Source organism: Cyanistes caeruleus, chromosome 33, assembly GCF_971803275.1.
Source record: "Cyanistes caeruleus chromosome 33, bCyaCae1.hap1.1, whole genome shotgun sequence".
NCBI classification, from domain to species: Eukaryota; Metazoa; Chordata; class Aves; order Passeriformes; family Paridae; genus Cyanistes; species Cyanistes caeruleus.
The window spans coordinates 2055275-2077133 of record NC_141734.1 but is presented as its reverse complement, the minus strand read 5'-3'; the positions used below and the strand labels follow the sequence as shown (position 1 = coordinate 2077133).

Genomic DNA, 21859 nt, shown 5'->3' with positions numbered 1-21859 from the left:
GGGGAAAACCAGGGAGAATTGGGGAAAAATGGGGGGAAATGGGGAAAAACAGGGAAATGGGGAAAAATGAGGGGAGAAATGGGGAGAAATGGGGGGAAATGGGGAAAAACGGGGGGAGAAATGGAGAAAAAATGGAGAAAAATGGGGGGAAATGGGGGGAAATGGGAAAAATGGGGGAAATGGGGGGAGAAATGGGAGGAAATGAGGAAAAATGAGGGGAAACGGGGAAAAACAGGAAAAAATGGGGGAAAATTGGGGAAAAACAGGAAAACAGGGGAAAAATGGGGGGAAATGGGGGGAAAAACAAGGAAAGATAGGGGGAAATGAGGAAAAATGGGGAAAACCAGGGGAGAAATGGGGAAAAAGGGGGGAAAGCAGCACCAAATGGGGAAGAGAACGTCAGGAGAGGAGGGAAGGGCAGGGAGAGGGGACCTGGGGGCATCCTGGCAGCTCTCACCATGGCTTTTTGGTCTTCCTCAGCGATTTTGAGGCGTTTCTGGGCTTCTTCGTAGGCCTGGAGCGGGAAAAGGGGGTGAGGAAGGGGAGGACACCCCCAAAATCCTGCTCAGAACCCCCAAAATCCCCCCCCAAACCCCTCCTGGGACCCCTTAAATCCCAATAAAAACAAATAAAAATGAGAAATAAAAAACTGGAGATCAAAGCTCCTCCCCAAACTCCCCCAGACCCGGCCTGGGACCCCCCCAGGACCCCCCCAGAACCCCCCCGGGGGGGTCCCCACCTTGCTGTCCCCGCGGGCGCCCCGGTCGCGGTCGCGGCGCCGCAGCCGCTCGGCGAAGGCGTCGCGTTCCCGCAGGTCCCGCAGCCGCTCCCGCTCCGACGCCTCCCACTCCTCCTCCGGCTCCTCGGGGGCCTCGCCGGCTCTTGGGGAGGGGGAGAAACGGATTGGGGGACCCCAAAAACCCCCTGGGAGCACCAAAAACCAACCTGGGAGCACCAAAAATCCCCCTGGGAGCACCAAAATCCCATCTGGGACACCCAAAAAGTGTCAAAATCCCACCTGGGACCCCCTAAATTCACCCTGGGAGCACCGAAAACCCCCTGGGAACACCGAAATCCTACCTGGGACCCTCAAAAAATGTCAAAATCTCCCCCAGGAACCCCTAAATTCTCTCTGGAAACCCCAAAAACCAACCTGGGAGCACCAAAAAGTGTCAAAATGACACCCGGGACCCCCTAAATTCACCCCGGGAGCACCAAAATCCAACCCAGGACCCTCAGAAAGTGTCAAAATCTCACCTGGGAACCCCTAAATTCCCTCTGGAAACCCCAAAAAAACCCTGGGAGCACCAAAACCCAACCTGGGACACCCAAATCCAACTTGGAACACCCAAAATCCCACCCAGGAATCCCAAAATCCCACCTGGGAACCCCTAAAAAGCAATTGAACACCCAAAATCTCACCCGGGAGCCCCTAAAATCCCTCTGGGAACGCCAAAAAAACCCCAGGGAGCACCAAAAAACAACCTGGGAACCCTGGGAACACCAAAATCCCACCTGGGACCCTCAAAAAGCAACTGAACACCCTAAAATCCCACCTGGGAACCCCTAAAATCCCACCTGGGAACCCCAAAAAGCAACTCCAGGCACCCAAAATCCCACTCAGGAACCCCAAAATCCCCCCCCCAGACACCAAAATCCCATCCTGAGCACAAAAAAAAAAGGCAAAATCCACAGATTTTGAGGGTTTTTTGGGATTTCTGACGCTGGAAATCCCAGAACAGCCCAAGGGGAGCCCCGAGGGGAAGGAGGGACCCCCCAAGACCCCCCCAAAACAGGGGGGACCCCAAAACCCAGGGGGTCCCCGAGGAGGAGAGACCCCCCACCCCAAAACTGGGGGAGCCCCCTCCCCGAAATTCCGGCTGTGCTCACGGTGGGGGCGGCGGGGAGGCCGCGGGGGCCTCGGGGGGGGACTCGGAGCGGCGCCGTCGCCTCAGGTGGCGCCGCCGGGGGCGTGGCTCGTCCTGGGCGTGGTCCTGGGCGGGGCCCGGCCCCTCCTCGTCGCTCTCCACCAATCGGTAGCCGCGGTTCTGCCGCTGCAGCTCCAGCGCCGCTCGCTCGGCCGCGCGCCCGGGGGGCTCCCGGGGGGCTTCCCGCGGCACCTGCGGGAGGGGCGGGGTCAGGACACGCCCAGGGGCCACGCCCAAGGTGAACGCACCCGCCCGACCGCGCCCTAAAATGGCCACGCCCCATTTGGTTACACCCAAAATGGCCACAACCAATATGGCCCCACCCCCCTCGACCACACCCAAAATGGCCACACCCACTTGACCATACCCCAAACGGCCACACCTCGAATGGCCACACCCACTCGACCACACCCCAAACGGCCACGCCCATTGGAACCCACGGCCCAGCCTGATTGGTTGCTCTGTGTCGGGACCCACTCGTGGTGATGCCGTTAATTTTTAACGTTAATTAAACGAAGCCCCTCACGGGCGGCCACGCCCCCTCTCGACCACACCCTGCGCTCAAGCCACACCCCCAATCACTGGCCACGCCTTTAACACCAAATTTGGTGTTTTAAAGCCACGCCCCGCTCTCCGCGTCCCTCACACAAGCCCCGCCCAATCTCTCCCCTCAGAGAAAGCCACGCCCACTCCCGTTTTCGCGCCCTTCCCCCCCCCCCGCTTTGGCCCCGCCCACCTTGTCCCACAGCTGGCTCGCGAACTCGCGCACGCGCGGCTCCTCCACGCGCAGGGCCTCGGTCTCGCGCAGCCGCTCCAGCAGCTCCTCCGGGCTGCGGCTGCGCCGCGCCAGCGCCACCAGGAACGCGGGGACGTGGCGGGCGCTGAGGCCCAGCAGCTCCTGCAGCTGCCCGGACACCCAGCGCTCCAGGGCCGCCATCGCCGCCATGGCCGCCGCGGCCGCTTCCTCCTCCTCCTCCTCCTCCTCCTGCCCCTCACGGAGCCGCCGCCCAATCAGCGCCCAGCGCGGGAAGCCTCAACCACTCAGCGCCCGGCTCGCTCCTCCCGCCCTCGCGCCGCGGCGGTTGCGGCCAATCAGAGCGCGCGGCGCGCGAGGCCCCGCCCGCCACCGGCTCTTACCGTAATATCGCGAGAGCGCTCGCGCTTTACCGTAACCCCGCGTGGAGAAGCGCGGCACAAAATGGAGGCGGTTTTTTTGAGGTGGGGGCCCGCGGAATTCGCGATTTTTCACCCCAAAATCCACCCGCGCCGCTTCTCTCCCGGGAATTCTTCCCTGTTTCCCCCCAAAAAGTGCCTTTCCCCCTCAGGAATTCCCCCACCCGCGGTCCGGCCCCTCTGAAATTCCCGTTTTCCTCCCCCAAAATCCGCGGGTTTCCCCCCAAATCCTCACCAAAATCTCCTTTTCCCTCAGGGATTCTTCACCCGCTTCTCCAAAGTTCCGCTTTTTCTTTTTGCTCAAAACGTTTTTATTACAAAAAGACTTCCCAAAAAACATCGTTTTTACAAAAAAATTACATTTCCCTCCCCCCCAAAATCCGGTTTTTTTCTGGGAATGAGAAACTGAAATCCCCAAATTCCGGCTGTGGGGACCCCAAATTTCAGGATTTTTGGGGTTTTTGGGATCCCAAATTCTGGGATTTGGGGGTGTTGGGATCCCAGATTCCCTAACTTTGGTTTTTTTGGGGGTCCTAAACTCCAGAATTTCAGGTTTTTGGAGTCCCAAGCTCTGGAATTCTGGGGTTTTGGGATCCCAAACTCTGGGATTTGGGGTTTTTGAGGTCCCAAATTCCAGGATTTTGGGGTTTTGGGGATCCCAAACTCTGGAATTCCAGGGTTTTCAGACCCCAAACTGCAAGATTTTGGGGTTTTTGGGATCCCAATTAATGGAATTTGGGGTTTTTTGGGATCCCAAACTGGAATTCGGGGTTTTTGAGGTCCCAAATTCCAGAATTTTGGGATCCCAAACTCCAGAATTTCAGGGATTTTGGGGTTTTTGGGATCCCAAACCCCAGAATTTTGGCAGATTTGGGGTTTTTGGGGTCAGCCGTTGTGTTTCTGGTGTTTCCAGAAGCGTTTGACGTCGGGGTGACCGGCGGGGGTGACACCATCAGGCGCCGGGCGGGGATTTTGGGGTCCCAAACACCAGAATTTCAGGGATTTTGGGATCCCAAACCCCAGAATTTCAGGGATTTTGGGGTTTTTGGGATCCCAAACCCCAGAATTTCAGGGATTTTGGGATCCCAAACCCCAGAATTTCAGGGATTTTGGGGATTTTGGGGTCAGCCGTTGTGTTTCTGGCGTTTCCAGAAGCGTCTGACGTCGGGGTGACCGGCGGGGGTGACACCATCAGGTGCCAGGCGGGGATTTTGGGGTCCCAAACACCAGAATTTCGGTGTTTTTGGGGTCCCAAACCCCAGAATTTTGGCAGATTTGGGGTTTTTGGGGTCAGCCGTTGTGTTTCTGGCGTTTCCAGAAGCGTTTGACGTCGGGGTGACCGGCGGGTGTCACCACCATCAGGCGCCGGGCGGGGTTCTCGAAGACGAGCACCCCCAGAGCGCGGGCGTGGTCCCGCAGCACCTCGAAATCCACCTGGGACAGGAACTGGTTGTACAGCACACCTGGATGGGGGAGGGGACAGCGACACTGTCACCTCCTGTCACCTGCTGTCACCTCCCCCTTGGGGACACTGCCACCTCCTCCCCTTGAGGTGTCACCTCCCACCTTGGGGATGCTCTGATGCCCTTTTTGGGACATTTGGTGATATTTGGGGACACTTGGGGACAGTTCAGGGACATTTGGGGACATCCTGGGGACATTTGGTGACACCTCAGGGACATTTGGTGACATTTAGGGAGACCTGGGGACAGTTTGAGGACACTTGGTGACATTTTGGGGATATTTGGTGACATTTGGTGGCATTTGGTGACACCTGGTAACATTCTGGTGACACTTGGTGACATTTGGGGACAGTTCAGTGACACTTGGGGACAGTTCAGTGGCATTTGGTGACATTTGGGGACATTTGGGGACATTTGGGGACAGTTCAGTGACATTTGGTGACACTTTGTGACATTTGGGGACAGTTCAGTGACACTTGGGGACATTTGGGGACAGTTCAGTGACATTTGGTGACACTTTGTGACATTTGGGGGCAGTTCAGTGACATTTGGTGACATTTGGGGACAGTTCAGTGACACTTGGGGACATTTGGGGACAGTTCAGTGGCATTTGGTGACACTTGGGGACACTTGGGGACAGTCTCTCACCGTCGGAGAAGCGCAGCCGGTCCCGCTCGAGCTCCCAGAGCCGGATCTGGTCCGTGATGGTCGGGGGCAGCACCGGGCTCTGGGACAGGGAGGGGACAGTGGGGACATCGGGGGGACATTGGGGACATTGGGGGGATTGGGGACATTGGGGGGACATTGGGGACATCGGGGGGACATTGGGGACATTGGGGGGATTGGGGACATTGGGGGGACATTGGGGACATTGGGGGGATTGGGGACATTGGGGGGACATTGGGGACATCGGGGGACATCGGGGGACATTGGGGGGATTGGGGACATTGGGGATTGGGGGGATTGGGGACATTGGGGACAGGGGGGACATTGGGGACATCGGGGGGACATTGGGGACATTGGGGACATTGGGGGGACATTGGGGACACTGGGGACACTGGGACAGTGACAGTGACATTGGGGACAGGGACCCCCCAAACAAGCAGGAAACCCCAGGAATGGGACCCCCCCCATGGATTTGGGGACCCCCCGGTGGATTTGGGACCCCCCCGGTGAATTTGGGTCCCCGGTGAATTTGGGGCCCCCCCGGTGGATTTGGGGTCCCCCTGAGGATTTGGGGTCCCCCGGTGAATTTGGGGTCCCCGGTGAATTTGGGGCCCCCCCGGTGGATTTGGGGACCCCCCCAGATTTGGGGTCCCCCCGGTGAATTTGGGGTCCCCTGGTGATTTTGGGGTCCCCCCGTGTCCCCCTCACCTGTTTGGCCATCACGGGGTGGGCGCGAGTGCGCAGGAAGTGAATGATCTGTGGGGGAGGGGAGGCACCAGGGTGACACCTGTGTGTCACCGATGATGTCACCTGTGTCACCTGTGTGTCACCTGTGTCACCTGTGTGTCACCTGCGCTGTCACCTGTGTGTCACCTGTGTGTCACCTGTGTCTCCAGTGTCACCTGTGTGTCACCTGTGTGTCACCTGTGTGTCTGTCACCCGTGTCCCCAGTGTCCCCAATGTCCCTGGTGTCCCCAATGTCCCCAGTGTCCCCAGTGTGTCCCCAGTGTCACCTGCTCGGCCGTGATGCCGTTGGCGATGGCCGCCTGGACGCTGTCCCTTGTCACCTGTGTGTCCCCAGTGTCACCAGTGATGTCCCCAATGTCCCCCCAATGTCCCCAATGTCCCCAATGTCCCCAGTGTCCCCAATGTCCCCAGTGTCCCCAGTGTCCCCAGTGTCCCCAGTGTCACCTGCTCGGCTGTGATGCCGTTGGCGATGGCCGCCTGGACGCTGTCCCTTGTCACCTGTGTGTCCCCAGTGTCCCCAATGATGTCCCCAATGTCCCCAGTGTCCCCAGTGTCCCCAGTGTCCCCAGCAGTGTCCCCAGTGTCACCTGCTCGGCCGTGATGCCGTTGGCGATGGCCGCCTGGACGCTGTCCCTTGTCACCTGTGCCACCACCAGGTTGGGGAAGCGATAGAGCAGCTCCGAGAAGAGCGCGATGAGGGCCACCTGCAGCTCCGAGTCTGGGGACATGGGGACATCGAGGGGACATTGAGGGACATTGAGGGGATTGGGGACATTGGGGACATTGAGGACATCAGGGACATTGAGGGGATTGGGGACATTGGGGACATTGGGGACATCAGGGACATTGAGGGGATTGGGGACATTGGGGACACTGGGGACATCAGAAGGTCATTGTGGGATCAAGGGTGACAGGGGGGTGTCACACAGGGGAGGTGACAGGGATGTCCCCAGGCTGTCCACAGTGTCACCCCAGTGTCCCCCCAGTGTCCCCAGTGTCCCAATGTCCCCCCAGTGTCCCCCCAGGTGTCCCCGGTGTCCCCAATGTCCCCCCAGGTGTCCCCAGTGTCCCCGGTGTCCCCAGTGTCCCCAGTGTCACCCCAATGTCCCCCCAGTGTCCCCCCAGGTGTCCCCGGTGTCCCCAATGTCCCCCCAGGTGTCCCCAGTGTCCCCAGTGTCCCCAGTGTCCCCGGTGTCCCCAGTGTCCCCAGGTGTCCCCAGTGTCCCCAGTGTCCCCAGTGTCCCCAGTGTCCCCAGTGTCCCCAGTGTGTCCCCAGTGTCCCCAGTGTCCCCAGTGTCCCCAGTGTCCCCCCAGGTGTCCCCAGTGTCCCCAGTGTCCCCAGTGTCCCCAGGATGTCCCCAGTGTCCCCAGTGTCCCCAGTGTCCCCAGTGTCCCCAGTGTCACCAGTGTAGGCGTAGATGCGGTAGTTGGTCTCCACCAGGACGAAGCCGTGGCCGTCGGGCTCTGTCCCCAGCGCTGTCCCCGATGTCCCCGGCGCTGTCCCCGATGTCCCCGAGGCCAGCGCGATGGCCAGACGGGTCGGGTAGAACCGCCGGGACTTCCTCTGGGGACAGACGGACAGGGACAGGGGACAGGGACAGACGGACAGAGGGACAGGGGGACAGGGACAGACAGACAGGGACAGAGGGGACAGAGGGACAGAGGGGACAGGGGGACAGGGACAGGGGACAGGGGGACAGAGGGACAGAGGGACCATTGGACATTGGGACAGCGGCTTGGGGGCTGGCCCAGGGTCCCAGTGTCCCCTCAGTGTCCCCTCAGTGACCTCCCAGTGCTCCCAGTCCCTCCCAGTGTCCCCAGTGTCCCCCCCAGTGTCCCCAGTGTCCCCTCAGTGTCCCCCCAGTGTCCCCAGTGTGTCCCCAGTGTCCCCAGTGTCCCCAGTGTCCCCCCAGTCCCCTCCCAGTCCCCCCCAGTGCTCCCAGTCCCTCCCAGTGTCCCCAGTGTGTCCCCAGTGTGTCCCCAGTGTCCCCCCCAGTGTCCCCCCAGTGTCCCCAGTGTCCCCAGTGTGTCCCCAGTGTCCCCAGTGTCCCCCCAGTGTCCCCAGTGTCACCTTTCTCTGGAACACCAGTCCGAACTCGCGCAGGTGCTGCAGGAACGTCAGCAGGGACTCGCTCATCCCCTCCACCGAGTAATCCTGGCACAGTTCAAACCGGTTCAAACCGGTTCAAACCACTTCAAACCAGTTCAAACCAGTTCAAACCAGCTCATCCCCTCCACCGAGTAATCCTGGCACAGTTCAAACCGGTTCAAACCAGTTCAAACCAGTTCAAACCAGTTCAAACCAGCTCAAACCAGTTCAAACCAGTTCAAACCAGCTCATCCCCTCCACCGAGTAATCCTGGCCCCAGTTCAAACCAGTTCAAACCGGTTCAAACCAGTTCAAACCAGCTCAAACCAGCTCAAACCAGTACAAACCAGCTCAAACCAGTTCAAACCAGTTCAAACCAGCTCATCCCCTCCACCGAGTAATCCTGGCCCCAGTTCAAACCGGTTCAAACCGGTTCAAACCAGTTCAAACCAGTTCAAACCAGCTCAAACCAGTTCAAACCAGCTCAAACCGGTTCAAACCAGCTCATCCCCTCCACCGAGTAATCCTGGCCCCAGTTCAAACCGGTTCAAACCAGTTCAAACCAGTTCAAACCAGCTCAAACCAGTTCAAACCAATTCTTCCCAGTAACCTCCCAGTGTCTCCCAGTCCCCCAATCCCCCCCCAGTCCCCCCAGACCCCCCCAATCCCCCCCAATCCCCCCCAGTCCCCCCCAGTGCCCCCCAATCCCCCCAATCCCCCCCCAATCCCCCCCAATCCCCCCCCAATCCCCCCCCAATCCCCCCCAGTCCCCCCCAGTCCCCCCCAATCCCCCCCAATCCCCCCCCAATCCCCCCCAGTCCCCCCAATCCCCCCAGTCCCCCCCAGTCCCCCCCAGTCCCCCCAGTCCCCCCAGTCCCCCCCAGTCCCCCCCAATTCCCCCCCAGTGCCCCCCAGTCCCCCCCAATCCCCCCCAATCCCCCCCCAGTCCCCCCCAGTCCCCCCCAGTCCCCCCAGTCCCCCCCAGTCCCCCCAATCCCCCCCAATCCCCCCCCAGTCCCCCCCCAGTCCCCCCAGTCCCCCCAGTCCCCCCCCAGTCCCCCCAGTCCCCCCAGTCCCACCTTGCCGAGGGTGGAGAAGCTCAGCTGGAAGAGGAAGGACAGGATCTCCACCAGGTCCATCCCCCGCGCCTGGGGGGGCACAGGGGGCGTTTGGGGGGGTCCCGGGATGGGGTTGGGGACCCCCCCAGATTTGGGGACCCCCCCCAGATTTCGGGGTCCCCCCCCCCGGTGCCGAAGGACGAAGCACCGAACCCCGGGGGTCGTTTTTGGGTTAAATTCTGGATTTTTTTTTTGATGGAATCAATCAATTTTGGGGGGTCCCGAGGGTTTTAGGGGACCCCCCCGGCCGGATTGGGGGGGTTTGGGGGGATTTGGGGGTTTTGGGGGGACTTCGGGGAATTTTGGGGGGATTTTGGGGGGATTTTGTGGGGATTTTGAGGGGATTTTGGGGGGATTTTAAGGGGATTTGGGGTGGATTTTGGGAGGATTTTGGGGTGGATTTTGGGGGGATTTTGGGGTGGATTTTGGGGGGATTTTGCGGGGATTTTGGGGGGATTTTCGGTGGATTTTGAGGGGATTTTGGGGGGATTTTGAGGGGATTTTGGGGTGGATTTTGGGAGGATTTTGGGGGGATTTTGGGGGGATTTTGGGGGGATTTGGGGTGGATTTTGGGAGGATTTTGGGGGGGATTTTGGGGGCATTTGGGGTGGATTTTGAGGTGGATTCAGGGTGAATTTTGGGAGGATTTTGGGGGGATTTGGGGCGGATTTGGGGTGGATTTTGAGAGGATTTTGGGGTGGATTTTGGGGGGGATTTTAGGAGGATTTTGGGGGGATTTGGGGATGGATTTTAAGGTGGATTTTGGGGGGGTTTTTGGGGTGGATTTTGGGAGGATTTTGGGGGGATTTTGGGAGGACTTTGGGGTGAATTTTGGGGTGGATTTTGGGAGGATTTTGGGTGGATTTTGGGGGGATTTGGGGATGGATTTTAAGGTGGATTCAGGGTGGATTTTGGGGTAGGTTCAGGGTGGATTTTGGGTTGGATTTTGGGAGGATTTTGGGGGGATTTTGGGGTGGATTTTGGGGGCATTTGGGGTGGATTTTGGGGTGGATTTTGGGGGGGATTTTGGGGGCATTTGGGGTGGATTTTGAGGTGGATTCAGGGTGAATTTTGGGAGGATTTTGGGGGGATTTGGGGCGGATTTGGGGTGGATTTTGAGAGGATTTTGGGGTGGATTTTGGGGGGGATTTTAGGAGGATTTTGGGGGGATTTGGGGATGGATTTTAAGGTGGATTTTGGGGTGGATTTTGGGAGGATTTTGGGGGGATTTTGGGGGGATTTTGAGGGGATTTGGGGGTGGGATTTAGGATGGATTTTGAGGGGATTTTGGGGAATTTTGGGGGATTTGGGGATGGATTTTAGGGTGGATTTTGGGGTGGATTTTGGGGGGGATTTTGGGAGGATTTTGGGGGGATTTGGGGCGGATTTGGGGTGGATTTTGAGAGGATTTTGGGGTGGGTTTTAGGATGGATTTTAGGAGGATTTTGGGGGGATTTGGGGATGGATTTTAAGGTGGATTTTGGGGGGATTTAGGGGATTTTGAGGTGGATTCAGGGTGGATTTTGGGGTGGGTTCAGGGTGGATTTTGGGTTGGATTTTGGGGGGATTTGGGGTGGATTTTGGGGGCATTTGGGGTGGATTTTGGGGTGGATTTGGGGAGGATTTTGGGAGGGATTTTGGGGGCATTTGGGGTGGATTCAGGGTGGATTTTGGGGTGGATTCAGGGTGGATTTTGGGGTGGATTCAGGGGATTTTGGGGGTTCCTGACCTCGGCCCCCCTCAGGTACTGCAGGATGAAGAACCAGAGCTGGGCGGGGGTGTCGAGCAGGAGGAACTGGAACCCGGCCGAGGTGATGCAGGGGGGCTCCCCCCCCTCGCTGGGGACCCCAAAATCCGTCAGGAGCCCCCCAGAACCCGCGGGACCCCTCCCCAAACTCAGAGCACCCCAAAAAAACCCCCCCAAAAATCCCTCAAATCCCCCCCCAGATTCACTCAGCAGCCCCCAAATCCCTCCCAGGACCCCCCAAATCATCTCAGGACCCCCACAAATCCCTCAAATTCCCCCCAAACCCCCCCCAAATCCCCCCCAAAATTCCCCAAATCTCTTCACGAGCCCGGCCTGCACCAGCAGCTGCACCAGGCCCCAAAATCCCCCCCAAAATGTCCCAAAAACCCCCAAAACCTCTTTAAATCCCTCCAAATTCTCACCAGGTACCCCCATGACCCCCAAAACCCCTAAATTTCCCAAAATTCCTCCCCCAAACCCCCTCAAATCCCCCCCAAATCTCCCCAAACCTCTTCATGAGCCCGGCCTGCACCAGCAGCTGCACCAGGCCTCAAAATCCCCCCCCAAAAATCCCCTCAAAAACCCCCCCAAACCCCTCAAATCCCCCCCAAATCCCTCAAAATTCCCTCAAAATAACCCAAATCCCCCCAAAATCCCCCCAAATTCCCTAAATCCCCCCAAATCCCCCCAAACCTCTTCATGAGCCCGGCCTGCACCAGCAGCTGCGCCAGGCCTCAAAATCCCCCCCTAAAATCCCCTCAAAAACCCCCCCAAACCCCTCAAATCCCCCCCAAATCCCTCAAAATTCCCTCAAAATAACCCAAATCCCCCCAAAATCCCCCCAAATCCCCCCAAAATGCCCCCAAATCCCCCCAAACCTCTTCATGAGCCCGGCCTGCACCAGCGGCTGCACCAGGCCTCAAAAATCCCCCTCAAAAACCCCCTCAAAACCCCTCAAATCCCCCCCAAATCCCTCAAAATTCCCTCAAAATTCCCCAAATCCCCCCAAAATCCCCCCAAATTCCCCAAATCCCCCCAAAATCCCCCAAATCCCCCCAAACCTCTTCATGAGCCCGGCCTGCACCAGCAGCTGCGCCAGGCCTCAAAATCCCCCCCAAACATCCCCTCAAAACCCCTCAAATCCCCCCAAAATCCCTCAAAATTCCCCAAATCCCCCCAAAATTCCCCCCAAAATCCCCCCAAAATCCCCCCAAAATCCCCCCAAATCCCCCAAAATCCCCCCAAAATCCCCCAAATCCCCCCAAACCTCTTCATGAGCCCGGCCTGCACCAGCAGCTGCACCAGGCCTCAAAAATCCCCCTCAAAACCCCACAAATCCCCCCCAAATCCCTCAAAATTCCCTCAAAATTTCCAAAATCCCCCCAAATCCCCCCCAAATCCCCCCAAATCCCCCCAAAATCCCCCCAAATCACCCCAAACCTCTTCATGAGCCCGGCCTGCACCAGCAGCTGCGCCAGGTCCTGGCTGACGGCGGCGCTCGGTGACCCCACCATGAAATGCAAAACCACCTGAAAACGGCTCCAGGCTCCATCAACCCCCCAAAACCCCCCAAAACCCCCCAAAACCCCCCAAACCCCCCCAAAACCCCCCAAATCCGCCGTGCCCACCTCCCAGCGCTCCTCAGCGTATTTATCCAGCGCGGGGACGTCGCGCGCGTGCCGGTCCGGGCCCAGCGGCGCCGTGTCGTCCGACCAGGCCTTGCCCCTTGGGGACCCCCAAATCTGAGCCCCCCAGCGCTTGGGGACCCCCAAAAACCCCAAAAACACCCCAAAAAACCCCCCAATCCAAACTCTCTCGTTTTAACTCACTTTCACCTCGTTTCCTCCCCATTTCCCATCAGATTTTCCTCCCCTCTCCCTCACGTTTTTCCTCTTTTCCCCCTCGTTTTTCCTCATTTCCCTTTTATTTTTCCCCGTTTTTCCCCTCATTCCTCCCATTTTTTCCTCATTTTTCTCCCTTTTTCCCCCATTTTTTCCCCATTTTCCCTTATTTTTTCCAGTTTTCCCGCCCCTTCCTCCCCAAACTTTCACCCCATTTTTCTCCTCATTTTCTCCCCATTTACCCTCCAATTTTTTTTATATTTCCCCCCCATTTCCCCTCATTTTGTCCCCCATTTTGTCCCCCATTTTTTCCCCATTTTTCTCCCCCAATTCCCCCCATTTTCCCCATTTTTCCCTGTTTCCCCACATTTTTCCCTGTATTTTTCCCTATTTCTCCCCCATTCTTCCCCCCCATTTTTTACCCTTTTCCCCCCATTTTTCCCCATTTTTCCCCTCCCATTCCCCCCCCATTTTTCCCCATTTCCCCTTCTTTTACCCCATTTTTCCCCATTTCCCCCCAATTTTTTACCCCCATTTTCCCCCATTTTTCCCCCATTTCCCCCCCATTTTTTCCCAATTTCTCCCCCCTTTTTTCCCCCAATTCCCCCCAGTTTTCCCCCCCAACTGCCCCAATTTTCCCCCCATTTTTTCCCTATTTCCCCCACATTTCTCCCCCCATTTTTTACCTTTTCCCCCCATTTTTTCCCCATTTTCCCCCATTTTTTCCCATTTCCCCCCATTTCTCCTCCCATTTTTCCCTCAATTCCCCCCATTTTTCCCCCCATTTCCCCCATTTTCTCCCCATTTCCCCCCCATTTTTCCCCATTTTTCCCCCATTTCTCCCCCCATTTCTCCCCCCAATTCCCCCCCTTTTTTCCCCCCATTTTCCCCCATTTTTCCCCATTTTCTCCCCCATTTCCCCCCATTTTTTCCCATTTTTTTCCCATTTTTCCCCATTTTTTCCCCCCATTTTTCTCCCAATTCCCCCCATTTTCCCCTCATTTTTTCCCTCCATTTCCCCCGCTTTTTTCCCCCATTTTTTCCCCATTTTTCCCCCATTTCTCCCCCCATTTCCCCCCCAATTCCCCCCCTTTTTTCCCCCATTTTTCCCCATTTTCTCCCCCATTTTTTCCCATTTTTTTCCCATTTTTCCCCATTTTTTCCCCCATTTCTTCCCCCATTTCTCCCCCTTTTTTCCCCCCTTTTTTCCCCATTTCCCCCCCCCATTCCCCCCCTTTTTTCCCCCATTTTTTCCCATTTCCCCCCCATTTCTCCCCATTTTCCCGTCCCTCACCCCCCCAGCAGAGCCACCCTCAGGTTCTGTCTGAAGTTGGGGTTCAGGGCGACCCCCGGGAGCCCCCCCGGGAGGGTGTGGGGGTGCCACAGGCGCAGCTCCAGCAGCACCTCCTGGCTCTGCTCCTGCTCCCTGCAGAGAAACGCCCGAAATCCATCAAAATCGGCACAAAAACACCCAAAATATCCCAAAATCGGCAAAAAAACACCCGAAATCCATCAAAATCGGCACAAAAACACCCGAAATCGATCAAAATCGGCACAAAAACACCCGAAATCCATCAAAATCGGCACAAAAATACCCAAAAATCCATCAAAATCGGCACAAAAACACCCAAAATCCATCAAAATCGGCACGAAAACACCCGAAATCCATCAAAATTGGCACAAAAACATCCAAAATCCATCAAAATCGGCACAAAAACACCCAAAATATCCCAAAATCGGCAAAAAAACACCTGAAATAGCACAAAATTGGCAAAAAAACCACCCGAAATCCATCAAAATCGGCACAGAAACACCCGAAATCCATCAAAATCGGCACAAATCCCCCCAAAACCCCCCTGGACCCCCCAAAGCCCCCAGCCCCATTTCCCAGGCTCCTTCTTGACCCAAAACCACCCCTCCAAATCCCAAATTTCCCCCTCTGAACCCCCCAGGACCCCCCAAATCCCCCCAACCCCCCCAGGACCCCCCAGACCCCCCAGGGACCCCCCAAAGCCCCCAGCCCCATTTGCTGTGCTCCTTCTTGACCCAAAACCCAGGACCCCCCCAAACCCCTCCAGGGACCCCCAAAGCCCCCCCAGACCCCCCGAAGCCCCCAGCCCCACCTGCTGTGCGTGCTCCTTCTTGACCCAAAACCACCCCTGCAAACCCCAAATTTACCCCCAAACCCCCCCAGGACCCCCCAAATCCTCCCAAACCCCCCCAGACCTCCCAGGACCCCCCAGGGACCCCCCGAAGCCCCCAGCCCCATTTGCTGTGCTCCTTCTTCACCCAAAACCACCCCTCCAAACCCCAAATTTCCCCCTCTGGACCCCCCCAGGACCCCCCCAAACCCCTCCAGGGACCCCCAGACCCCTCCAGGGACCCCCAGACCCCTCCAGGGACCCCCCAAGCCCCCCCAGGGACCCCCAGACCCCCCAGGGACCCCCCGAAGCCCCCAGCCCATTTGCTGTGCTCCTTCTTGACCCCAAAACCACCCCTGCAAACCCCAAATTTCCCCCTCTGGACCCCCCCAGGACCCCCCCAAACCCCTCCAGGGACCCCCAAACCCCTCCAGGGACCCCCAGGGACCCCCCGAAGCCCCCAGCCCCATTTGCTGTGCTCCTTCACCCACACCTACCCCTCCAAACCCCAAATTTCCCCCTCTGGACCCCCCAGGGACCCCCAAAACCCCCCCCAGGACCCCCCAGACCCCTCCAGGGACCCCCCAAGCCCCCCCAGGACCCCCCAAGGACCCCCCAAACCCCTCCAGGGACCCCCCAAGCCCCCCAGACCCCTCCAGGGACCCCCAAAGCCCCCCCAGACCCCCCGAAGCCCCCCCAGACCCCCCGAAGCCCCCAGCCCCACCTGCTGTGCTCCTTCTTCACCCAGAGCCCCACGGCCGCCTGGGGCAGGGGCTGCTCCAGGAACAGCATCCGCAGCACCCCGGCCTGCGCCAGCCCCGGCAGCTCCCTGGGGGGGGATCCCGGGGGGGTCAGGACCCCCAGAAACACCCCGAAACACCCCGAAATACACCCCGAAAACACCCCGAAATACACACAAAATACACCCCGAAACACCCCAAAACACCCCAAAATACACCCCAAAACACCCCGAAAACACCCCAAAATACACCCCGAAATACACACAAATACACACAAAATACACCCCAAAATACACCCCGAAAACACCCCAAAACACCCACAAAATACACCCCGAAACACCCCAAAAACACCCCGAAATACACCCCGAAAACACCCCGAAAACACCCCGAAATACACCCCGAAAACCCCGAAATACACCCCAAAATACACCCCGAAACACCCCGAAATACACCCCGAAACACCCCAAAACCACCCCGAAACACCCACAAAATACACCCCAAAATACACCCAAAATACACACAAAATACACCCCAAAAACACCCCAAAATACACACAAAATACACACAAAATACACCCCAAAAACACCCCAAAATACACACAAAATACACACAAAATACACCCCAAAAACACCCCAAAATACACCACAAAACACCCCAAAACACACACAAAATACACCCCAAAAACACCCCGAAACACCCACAAAATACACCCCAAAAACACCCCAAAATACACCCCGAAACACCCCGAAATACACCCCGAAAAACACCCCAAAATACACCCCGAAAACACCCCAAAACACACACAAAATACACACAAAATACACCCCAAAATACACCCCAAAACCACCCTGAAACACCCCAAAATACACCCCGAAAACACACACAAAATACACCCCGAAAATACCCCAAGAACCAAACCCAAAGAACACCCCAAAATACCCAAAAAATATCCAAAAATACCCCCAAAAATACCCAAAAACCAACCCCAAAAATACACCCCAAAATACCCCCAAAATACCAAAAAACCACCCCAAAAATACCCCAAAAACACCGCAAAAATACCCCCAAGATACCCCAAAAACACCCAAGAACACCCCAAAAACACCCCCAAAAACCAACCCCAAAAATACCCCCCAAAAATACCAAAAAACCCCCCCAAAAATAACACCAAAACACCCCCAAAAAACCCCCAAAAATACCCAAAAAATACCCCCAAAATACCCCAAAAATACTCCAAAAACACCCCAAAAAATACCCCAAAAGCACCCAAAAAACACCCTAAGAAACACCCAAAAATACCCTGAAAACACCCAAAAAACACCCCAAAGTACCCTGAAAACACCCAAAAATACCCCAAAAAACACCAAAAAACACCCCAAAACACCCCAAAAATACCCAAAAACACCCCAAAAACACCCCAAAAACACCCCAAAAAACACCCCAAAATACCCTGAAAACACCCAAAAAACACCCAAAAATACCCGAAAAACACCAAAATACCCAAAAAAACACCCAAAAAATACCCCAAAAATACCCCAAAAACACCAAAAAAACACCCAAAAAACACCCATAAAAACACCCAAAAACACCCCAAAAACACCAAAAAAACCACTCAAAAACACCCAAAAATACCCCAAAAAACACCCCCAAAACACCCCGATAAATACCCAAAAAACACCCCGAAAACACCCAAAAACACCCAAAAAACACCCAAAAATACCCTGAAAACACCCAAAAAATACCCAAAAAACACCCCAAAAGCATCCAAAAAACACCCCAAAAATACCCCAAAACTACCAAAAAATACCACAAGAGCCACCCAAAATACCCCAAAAAACACCCAAAAAACACCAAAAAAACACCCAAAAAGCCACCCAAAAAACACCAAAAAAACCACTCAAAAACACCCAAAAACACCCCAAAAAACACCCCCAAAACACCCCGATAAACACCCAAAAAAAACACCCCAAAAACACCCAAAACCACCCCAAAAACACCCAAAAAATACCCCCAAAACACCCCCAAAACACCAAAAAACACCAAAAAAACCCCAAAAAATACCCATTAAAACACCCAAAAAATACCCCAAAAACACCCAAAAAACACCCAAAAAATACCCCCAAAACACCCCAAAAACACCCAATAAAAACCCCGAAAACACCAAAAAAACCACTCAAAAACACCCAAAACCACCCCGAAAACACCCGAAAAACACCAAAAAATACCCAAAAAACACCCCAAAACCACAAAAAAAACCACTCAAAACCACCCCAAACCCCCCAAACCCCCCAAACCCCCAACCCCTCCCCAAAACCCCAGGAATTCTCCCCAAATTATCCCCAAAGCCCCAAAATTCTCAATTTTCCTCCCAAAAATCCCCGAAATCCCAAAATCCCCAAAAAATCCCATCTTAAACTTGGCTGTTTTGTGTTCTTGGGGTTAATTGGGGTTAATTGGGGTTAATTGGGGTTAATTGGGGTTAATTAATTTGGGTTAATTAATTGGGGTTAATTGGGGTTAATTGGGGTTAATTTGGGTTAATTAATTGGGGTTAATTGGGGTTAATTAGGGCTGGGATCTCACCTGGACACGGCCAGGCACGTGGCCGGGTGTTCATTAGTGTTAATAATTAGCGTTAATTAGCGTTAATTAGCGTTAATTTCACCTGAAAATGGCCAGACAGGTGGCCGGGTGTCAATTGGGGTTAATTAGTGTTGTTAATTAGCGTTAATTAGCATTAATTTCACCTGAAAACAGCCAGACACGTGGCCGGGTGTCGATTGGGGTTAGTAATTAGCGTTAATTAGCGTTAATTTCACCTGAAGACGGCCAGGCACGTGGCCGGGTGTCGATTGGGGTTAATTAGTGCTGTTAATTAGCGTTAATTAGCGTTAATTTCACCTGAACACGGCCAGGCACGTGGCCGGGTGTTCATTAGTGTTGTTAATTAGTGTTAATTAGCATTAATTAGCGTTAATTTCACCTGAACACAGCCAGACACGTGGCCGGGTGTTCATTAGTGTTAATAATTACCGTTAATTAGCGTTAATTTCACCTGAAGACGGCCAGGCACGTGGCCGGGTGTCGATTGGGGTTAATTAGCGTTAATTAGCGTTAATTTCACCTGAACACAGCCAGACAGGTGGCCGGGTGTTCATTAGTGTTGTTAATTAGCGTTAATTAGCGTTAATTAGCGTTAATCTCACCTGAAAACAGCCAGACATGTTGCCGGGTGTCGATTTGGGTTAGTAATTAGCGTTAATTAGCGTTAATTAGCGTTAATTTCACCTGAACACGGCCAGGCACGTGGCCGGGTGTCGATCTGGGTTAGTAATTAGCGTTAATTAGCGTTAATTAGCGTTAATTTCACCTGAACACAGCCAGACACGTGGCCGGGTGTCGATTTGGGTTAGTAATTAGCGTTAATTAGCGTTAATTAGCATTAATTAGTGTTAATTTCACCTGAACACAGCCAGACACGTGGCCGGGTGTCGATTTGGGTTAGTAATTAGCGTTAATTAGCATTAATTAGCGTTAATTTCACCTGAACACAGCCAGACACGTGGCCGGGTGTCGATTGGGGTTAATTAGTGTTGTTAATTAGCATTAATTAGTGTTAATTTCACCTGAACACAGCCAGGCACGTGGCCGGGTGTCCGTACAGCCGATCCAGGGTGTTGGGGCTGAGCCCCCGCAGGAAATCCTGGAGGTTCCGGCACTGGAGCTGCCCCCGCGCCATCGCAGGCACCTGGGACACACCTGGGACACCTGGGACACCTGGGGACAGCAAAAACACACCTGGGACACACCTGGGACACCTGGGACACCTGGGGACACCTGGGGACAGCAAAAACACACCTGAGATACACCTGGGACACCTGGGACACACCTGGGGACACCTGGGGACACCAAAAACACACCTGAGACAGCAAAAACACACCTGGGACACACCTGGGGACACACCTGGGACACACCTGAGATACACCTGGGACACACCTGGGACACACCTGGGGACACCTGGGACACCAAAAACACACCTGGGGACAGCAAAAACACACCTGGGACACACCTGGGACACCTGGGGACAGCAAAAACACACCTGGGACAGCAAAAACACACCTGGGACACCTGGGACACCTGGGACACCTGGGGACACCTGGGGACAGCAAAAACACACCTGAGATACACCTGGGGACACCTGGGACACACCTGGGACACCTGGGATACACCTGGGACACCTGGGGACACCAAAAACACACCTGGGACACCTGGGACAGCAAAAACACACCTGAGATACACCTGAGATACACCTGAGACACACCTGGGGACACCTGGGACAGCAACAACACACCTGAGACACACCTGAGACACACCTGTGATACACCTGAGATACACCTGGGGACACCTGGGGACAGCAACAACACACCTGGGACACCTGGGACAGCAACAACACACCTGAGACACACCTGAGACACACCTGGGACACCAAAAACACACCTGAGATACACCTGTGATACACCTGAGATACACCTGGGGACACCTGGGGACAGCAACAACACACCTGGGACACCTGAGATACACCTGAGATACACCTGAGATACACCTGAGATACACCTGAGATACACCTGAGATACACCTGGGGACACCTGGGGACACCTGGGGACAGCAAAAACACACCTGGGGGTACAGGAGACACACCTGTGTCACACCTGGCTGTCACCCACACCCCCCATGTCCCTCATTCAGTGGCACTGTCCCCATCACCCGTCACCTGTCACCCATCACCCGTCACCCATCACTCATCACCTGTCACCTGTCACCTGTCACCCATCACCCGTCACCTGTCACCCGCCACTCGTCACCCGTCACCTGTCACCTGTCACTCATCACCTGTCACCCATCACCTGTCACCTGTCACCTGTCACCCATCACCTGTCACCCATCACCTGTCACCCATCACCTGTCACCCATCACCCGTCACCTGTCACCCATCACCTGTCACCCGTCACCTGTCACCCATCACCTGTCACCCATCACCCGTCACCTGTCACCCATCACCTGTCACCCGTCACCTGTCACCCATCACCTGTCACCCATCACCCGTCACCTGTCACCCGCCACTCGTCACCCGTCACCTGTCACTCATCACCTGTCACCCATCACCTGTCACCCGTCACCTGTCACCTGTCACCCATCACCTGTCACCCATCACCTGTCACCCATCACCTGTCACCCGTCACCTGTCACCTGTCACCCATCACCTGTCACCCGTCACCTGTGCTGCCCCCAGCCCGTTACACCCCCTCCCCTAATTAACCCCAATTAACCCCCAAATCCCCCAATTAACACAAATTAACCCAAACCCCCCAATTACCCCAACCCCCCCAATTAACGCAAATTAACCCCAGCCCCCTAATTAAAACAAATTAACACAAATTAACCCAACCCCCCAATTAATGCAAATTAACCCCAGCCCCCCTAATTAAAACAAATTAACACAAATTAACCCAACCCCCCAATTAACGCAAATTAACCCCAGCCCCCTAATTAAAACAAATTAACACAAATTAACCCAACCCCCCAATTAACGCAAATTAACCCCAGCCCCCTAATTAAAACAAATTAACACAAATTAACCCAACCCCCAATTAACATAAATTAACCCAACCCCCCCCAATTGACCCAAATTAACCCAACCCCCCCAATTAATACAAATTAACCCCAGCCTCCTAATTAAAACAAATTAACACAAATTAACCCAACCCCCCAATTAACCCGAATTAACCTCAATCCCCCCAATTAACATAAGTTAACCCAACCCCCCCAATTAACACAAATTAACCCAACCCCCCAAATAACCCAAATTAACCTCAATCACCGCAATTAACATAAATTAACCCCAACCCCCCCAATTAACCCAAATTACCTCAACCCCTCCCTGTTCCCCCCCCCCGCTCTCTCCCCGGTTCCCGCCAAATCCCGAATTTTCCCCCCAAATCCCGAATTTTCCCCCCAAAATTCCCCGAATTCCCGCGAACTCACCCGCGCCGCTGCCCAGGCCCCGCCCCCTGGCAGGCCCCGCCCACAAACGCCGGTCCCGCCCCCTTTTCCCGGTCACGTGTTACGGAAATTCCCGCCCTCCCCGCGGTCACGAGACGCTCTTCCCGCCCTTTCCCCGGTCACGTGACGGGTTTCTCGCCGCTCCC

General features: G+C 55.3%; 2 protein-coding genes across 2 annotated transcripts in view; both read right to left on the bottom strand.

Annotated features, from left to right (window-relative positions):
* The window catches only part of DHX16 (DEAH-box helicase 16), a 27066-nt gene extending 24098 nt beyond the window's left edge, over positions 1-2968 (bottom strand). The window contains exons 1-4 of the mRNA XM_086870751.1: positions 2665-2968; positions 1891-2120; positions 740-881; positions 458-514 (exon numbers count right to left, since the gene is read on the bottom strand). Coding sequence (XP_086726877.1) covers positions 458-514; positions 740-881; positions 1891-2120; positions 2665-2874 — 639 coding nt within the window. The 5' untranslated portion in view covers positions 2875-2968. The remainder of the gene's footprint in view (positions 1-457; positions 515-739; positions 882-1890; positions 2121-2664) is intronic.
* A 420-nt stretch (positions 2969-3388) lies between these two features.
* On the bottom strand, positions 3389-20350 carry GTF2H4 (general transcription factor IIH subunit 4). The gene is made up of 15 exons (XM_086870780.1): positions 20049-20350; positions 19831-19952; positions 19280-19421; positions 15638-15742; positions 14067-14198; positions 12560-12656; positions 12372-12460; positions 10914-11022; positions 9146-9214; positions 8049-8132; positions 7382-7541; positions 6565-6695; positions 5939-5986; positions 5213-5291; positions 3389-4564 (listed from the first exon to the last, which is right to left on the bottom strand). The coding sequence occupies exons 3-15, from the start codon at positions 19390-19392 to the stop codon at positions 4392-4394; spliced, it is 1389 nt and encodes a 462-aa protein (XP_086726906.1). The 5' UTR covers positions 19393-19421; positions 19831-19952; positions 20049-20350; the 3' UTR covers positions 3389-4391.
* Between the last annotated feature and the right edge of the window lie 1509 nt (positions 20351-21859).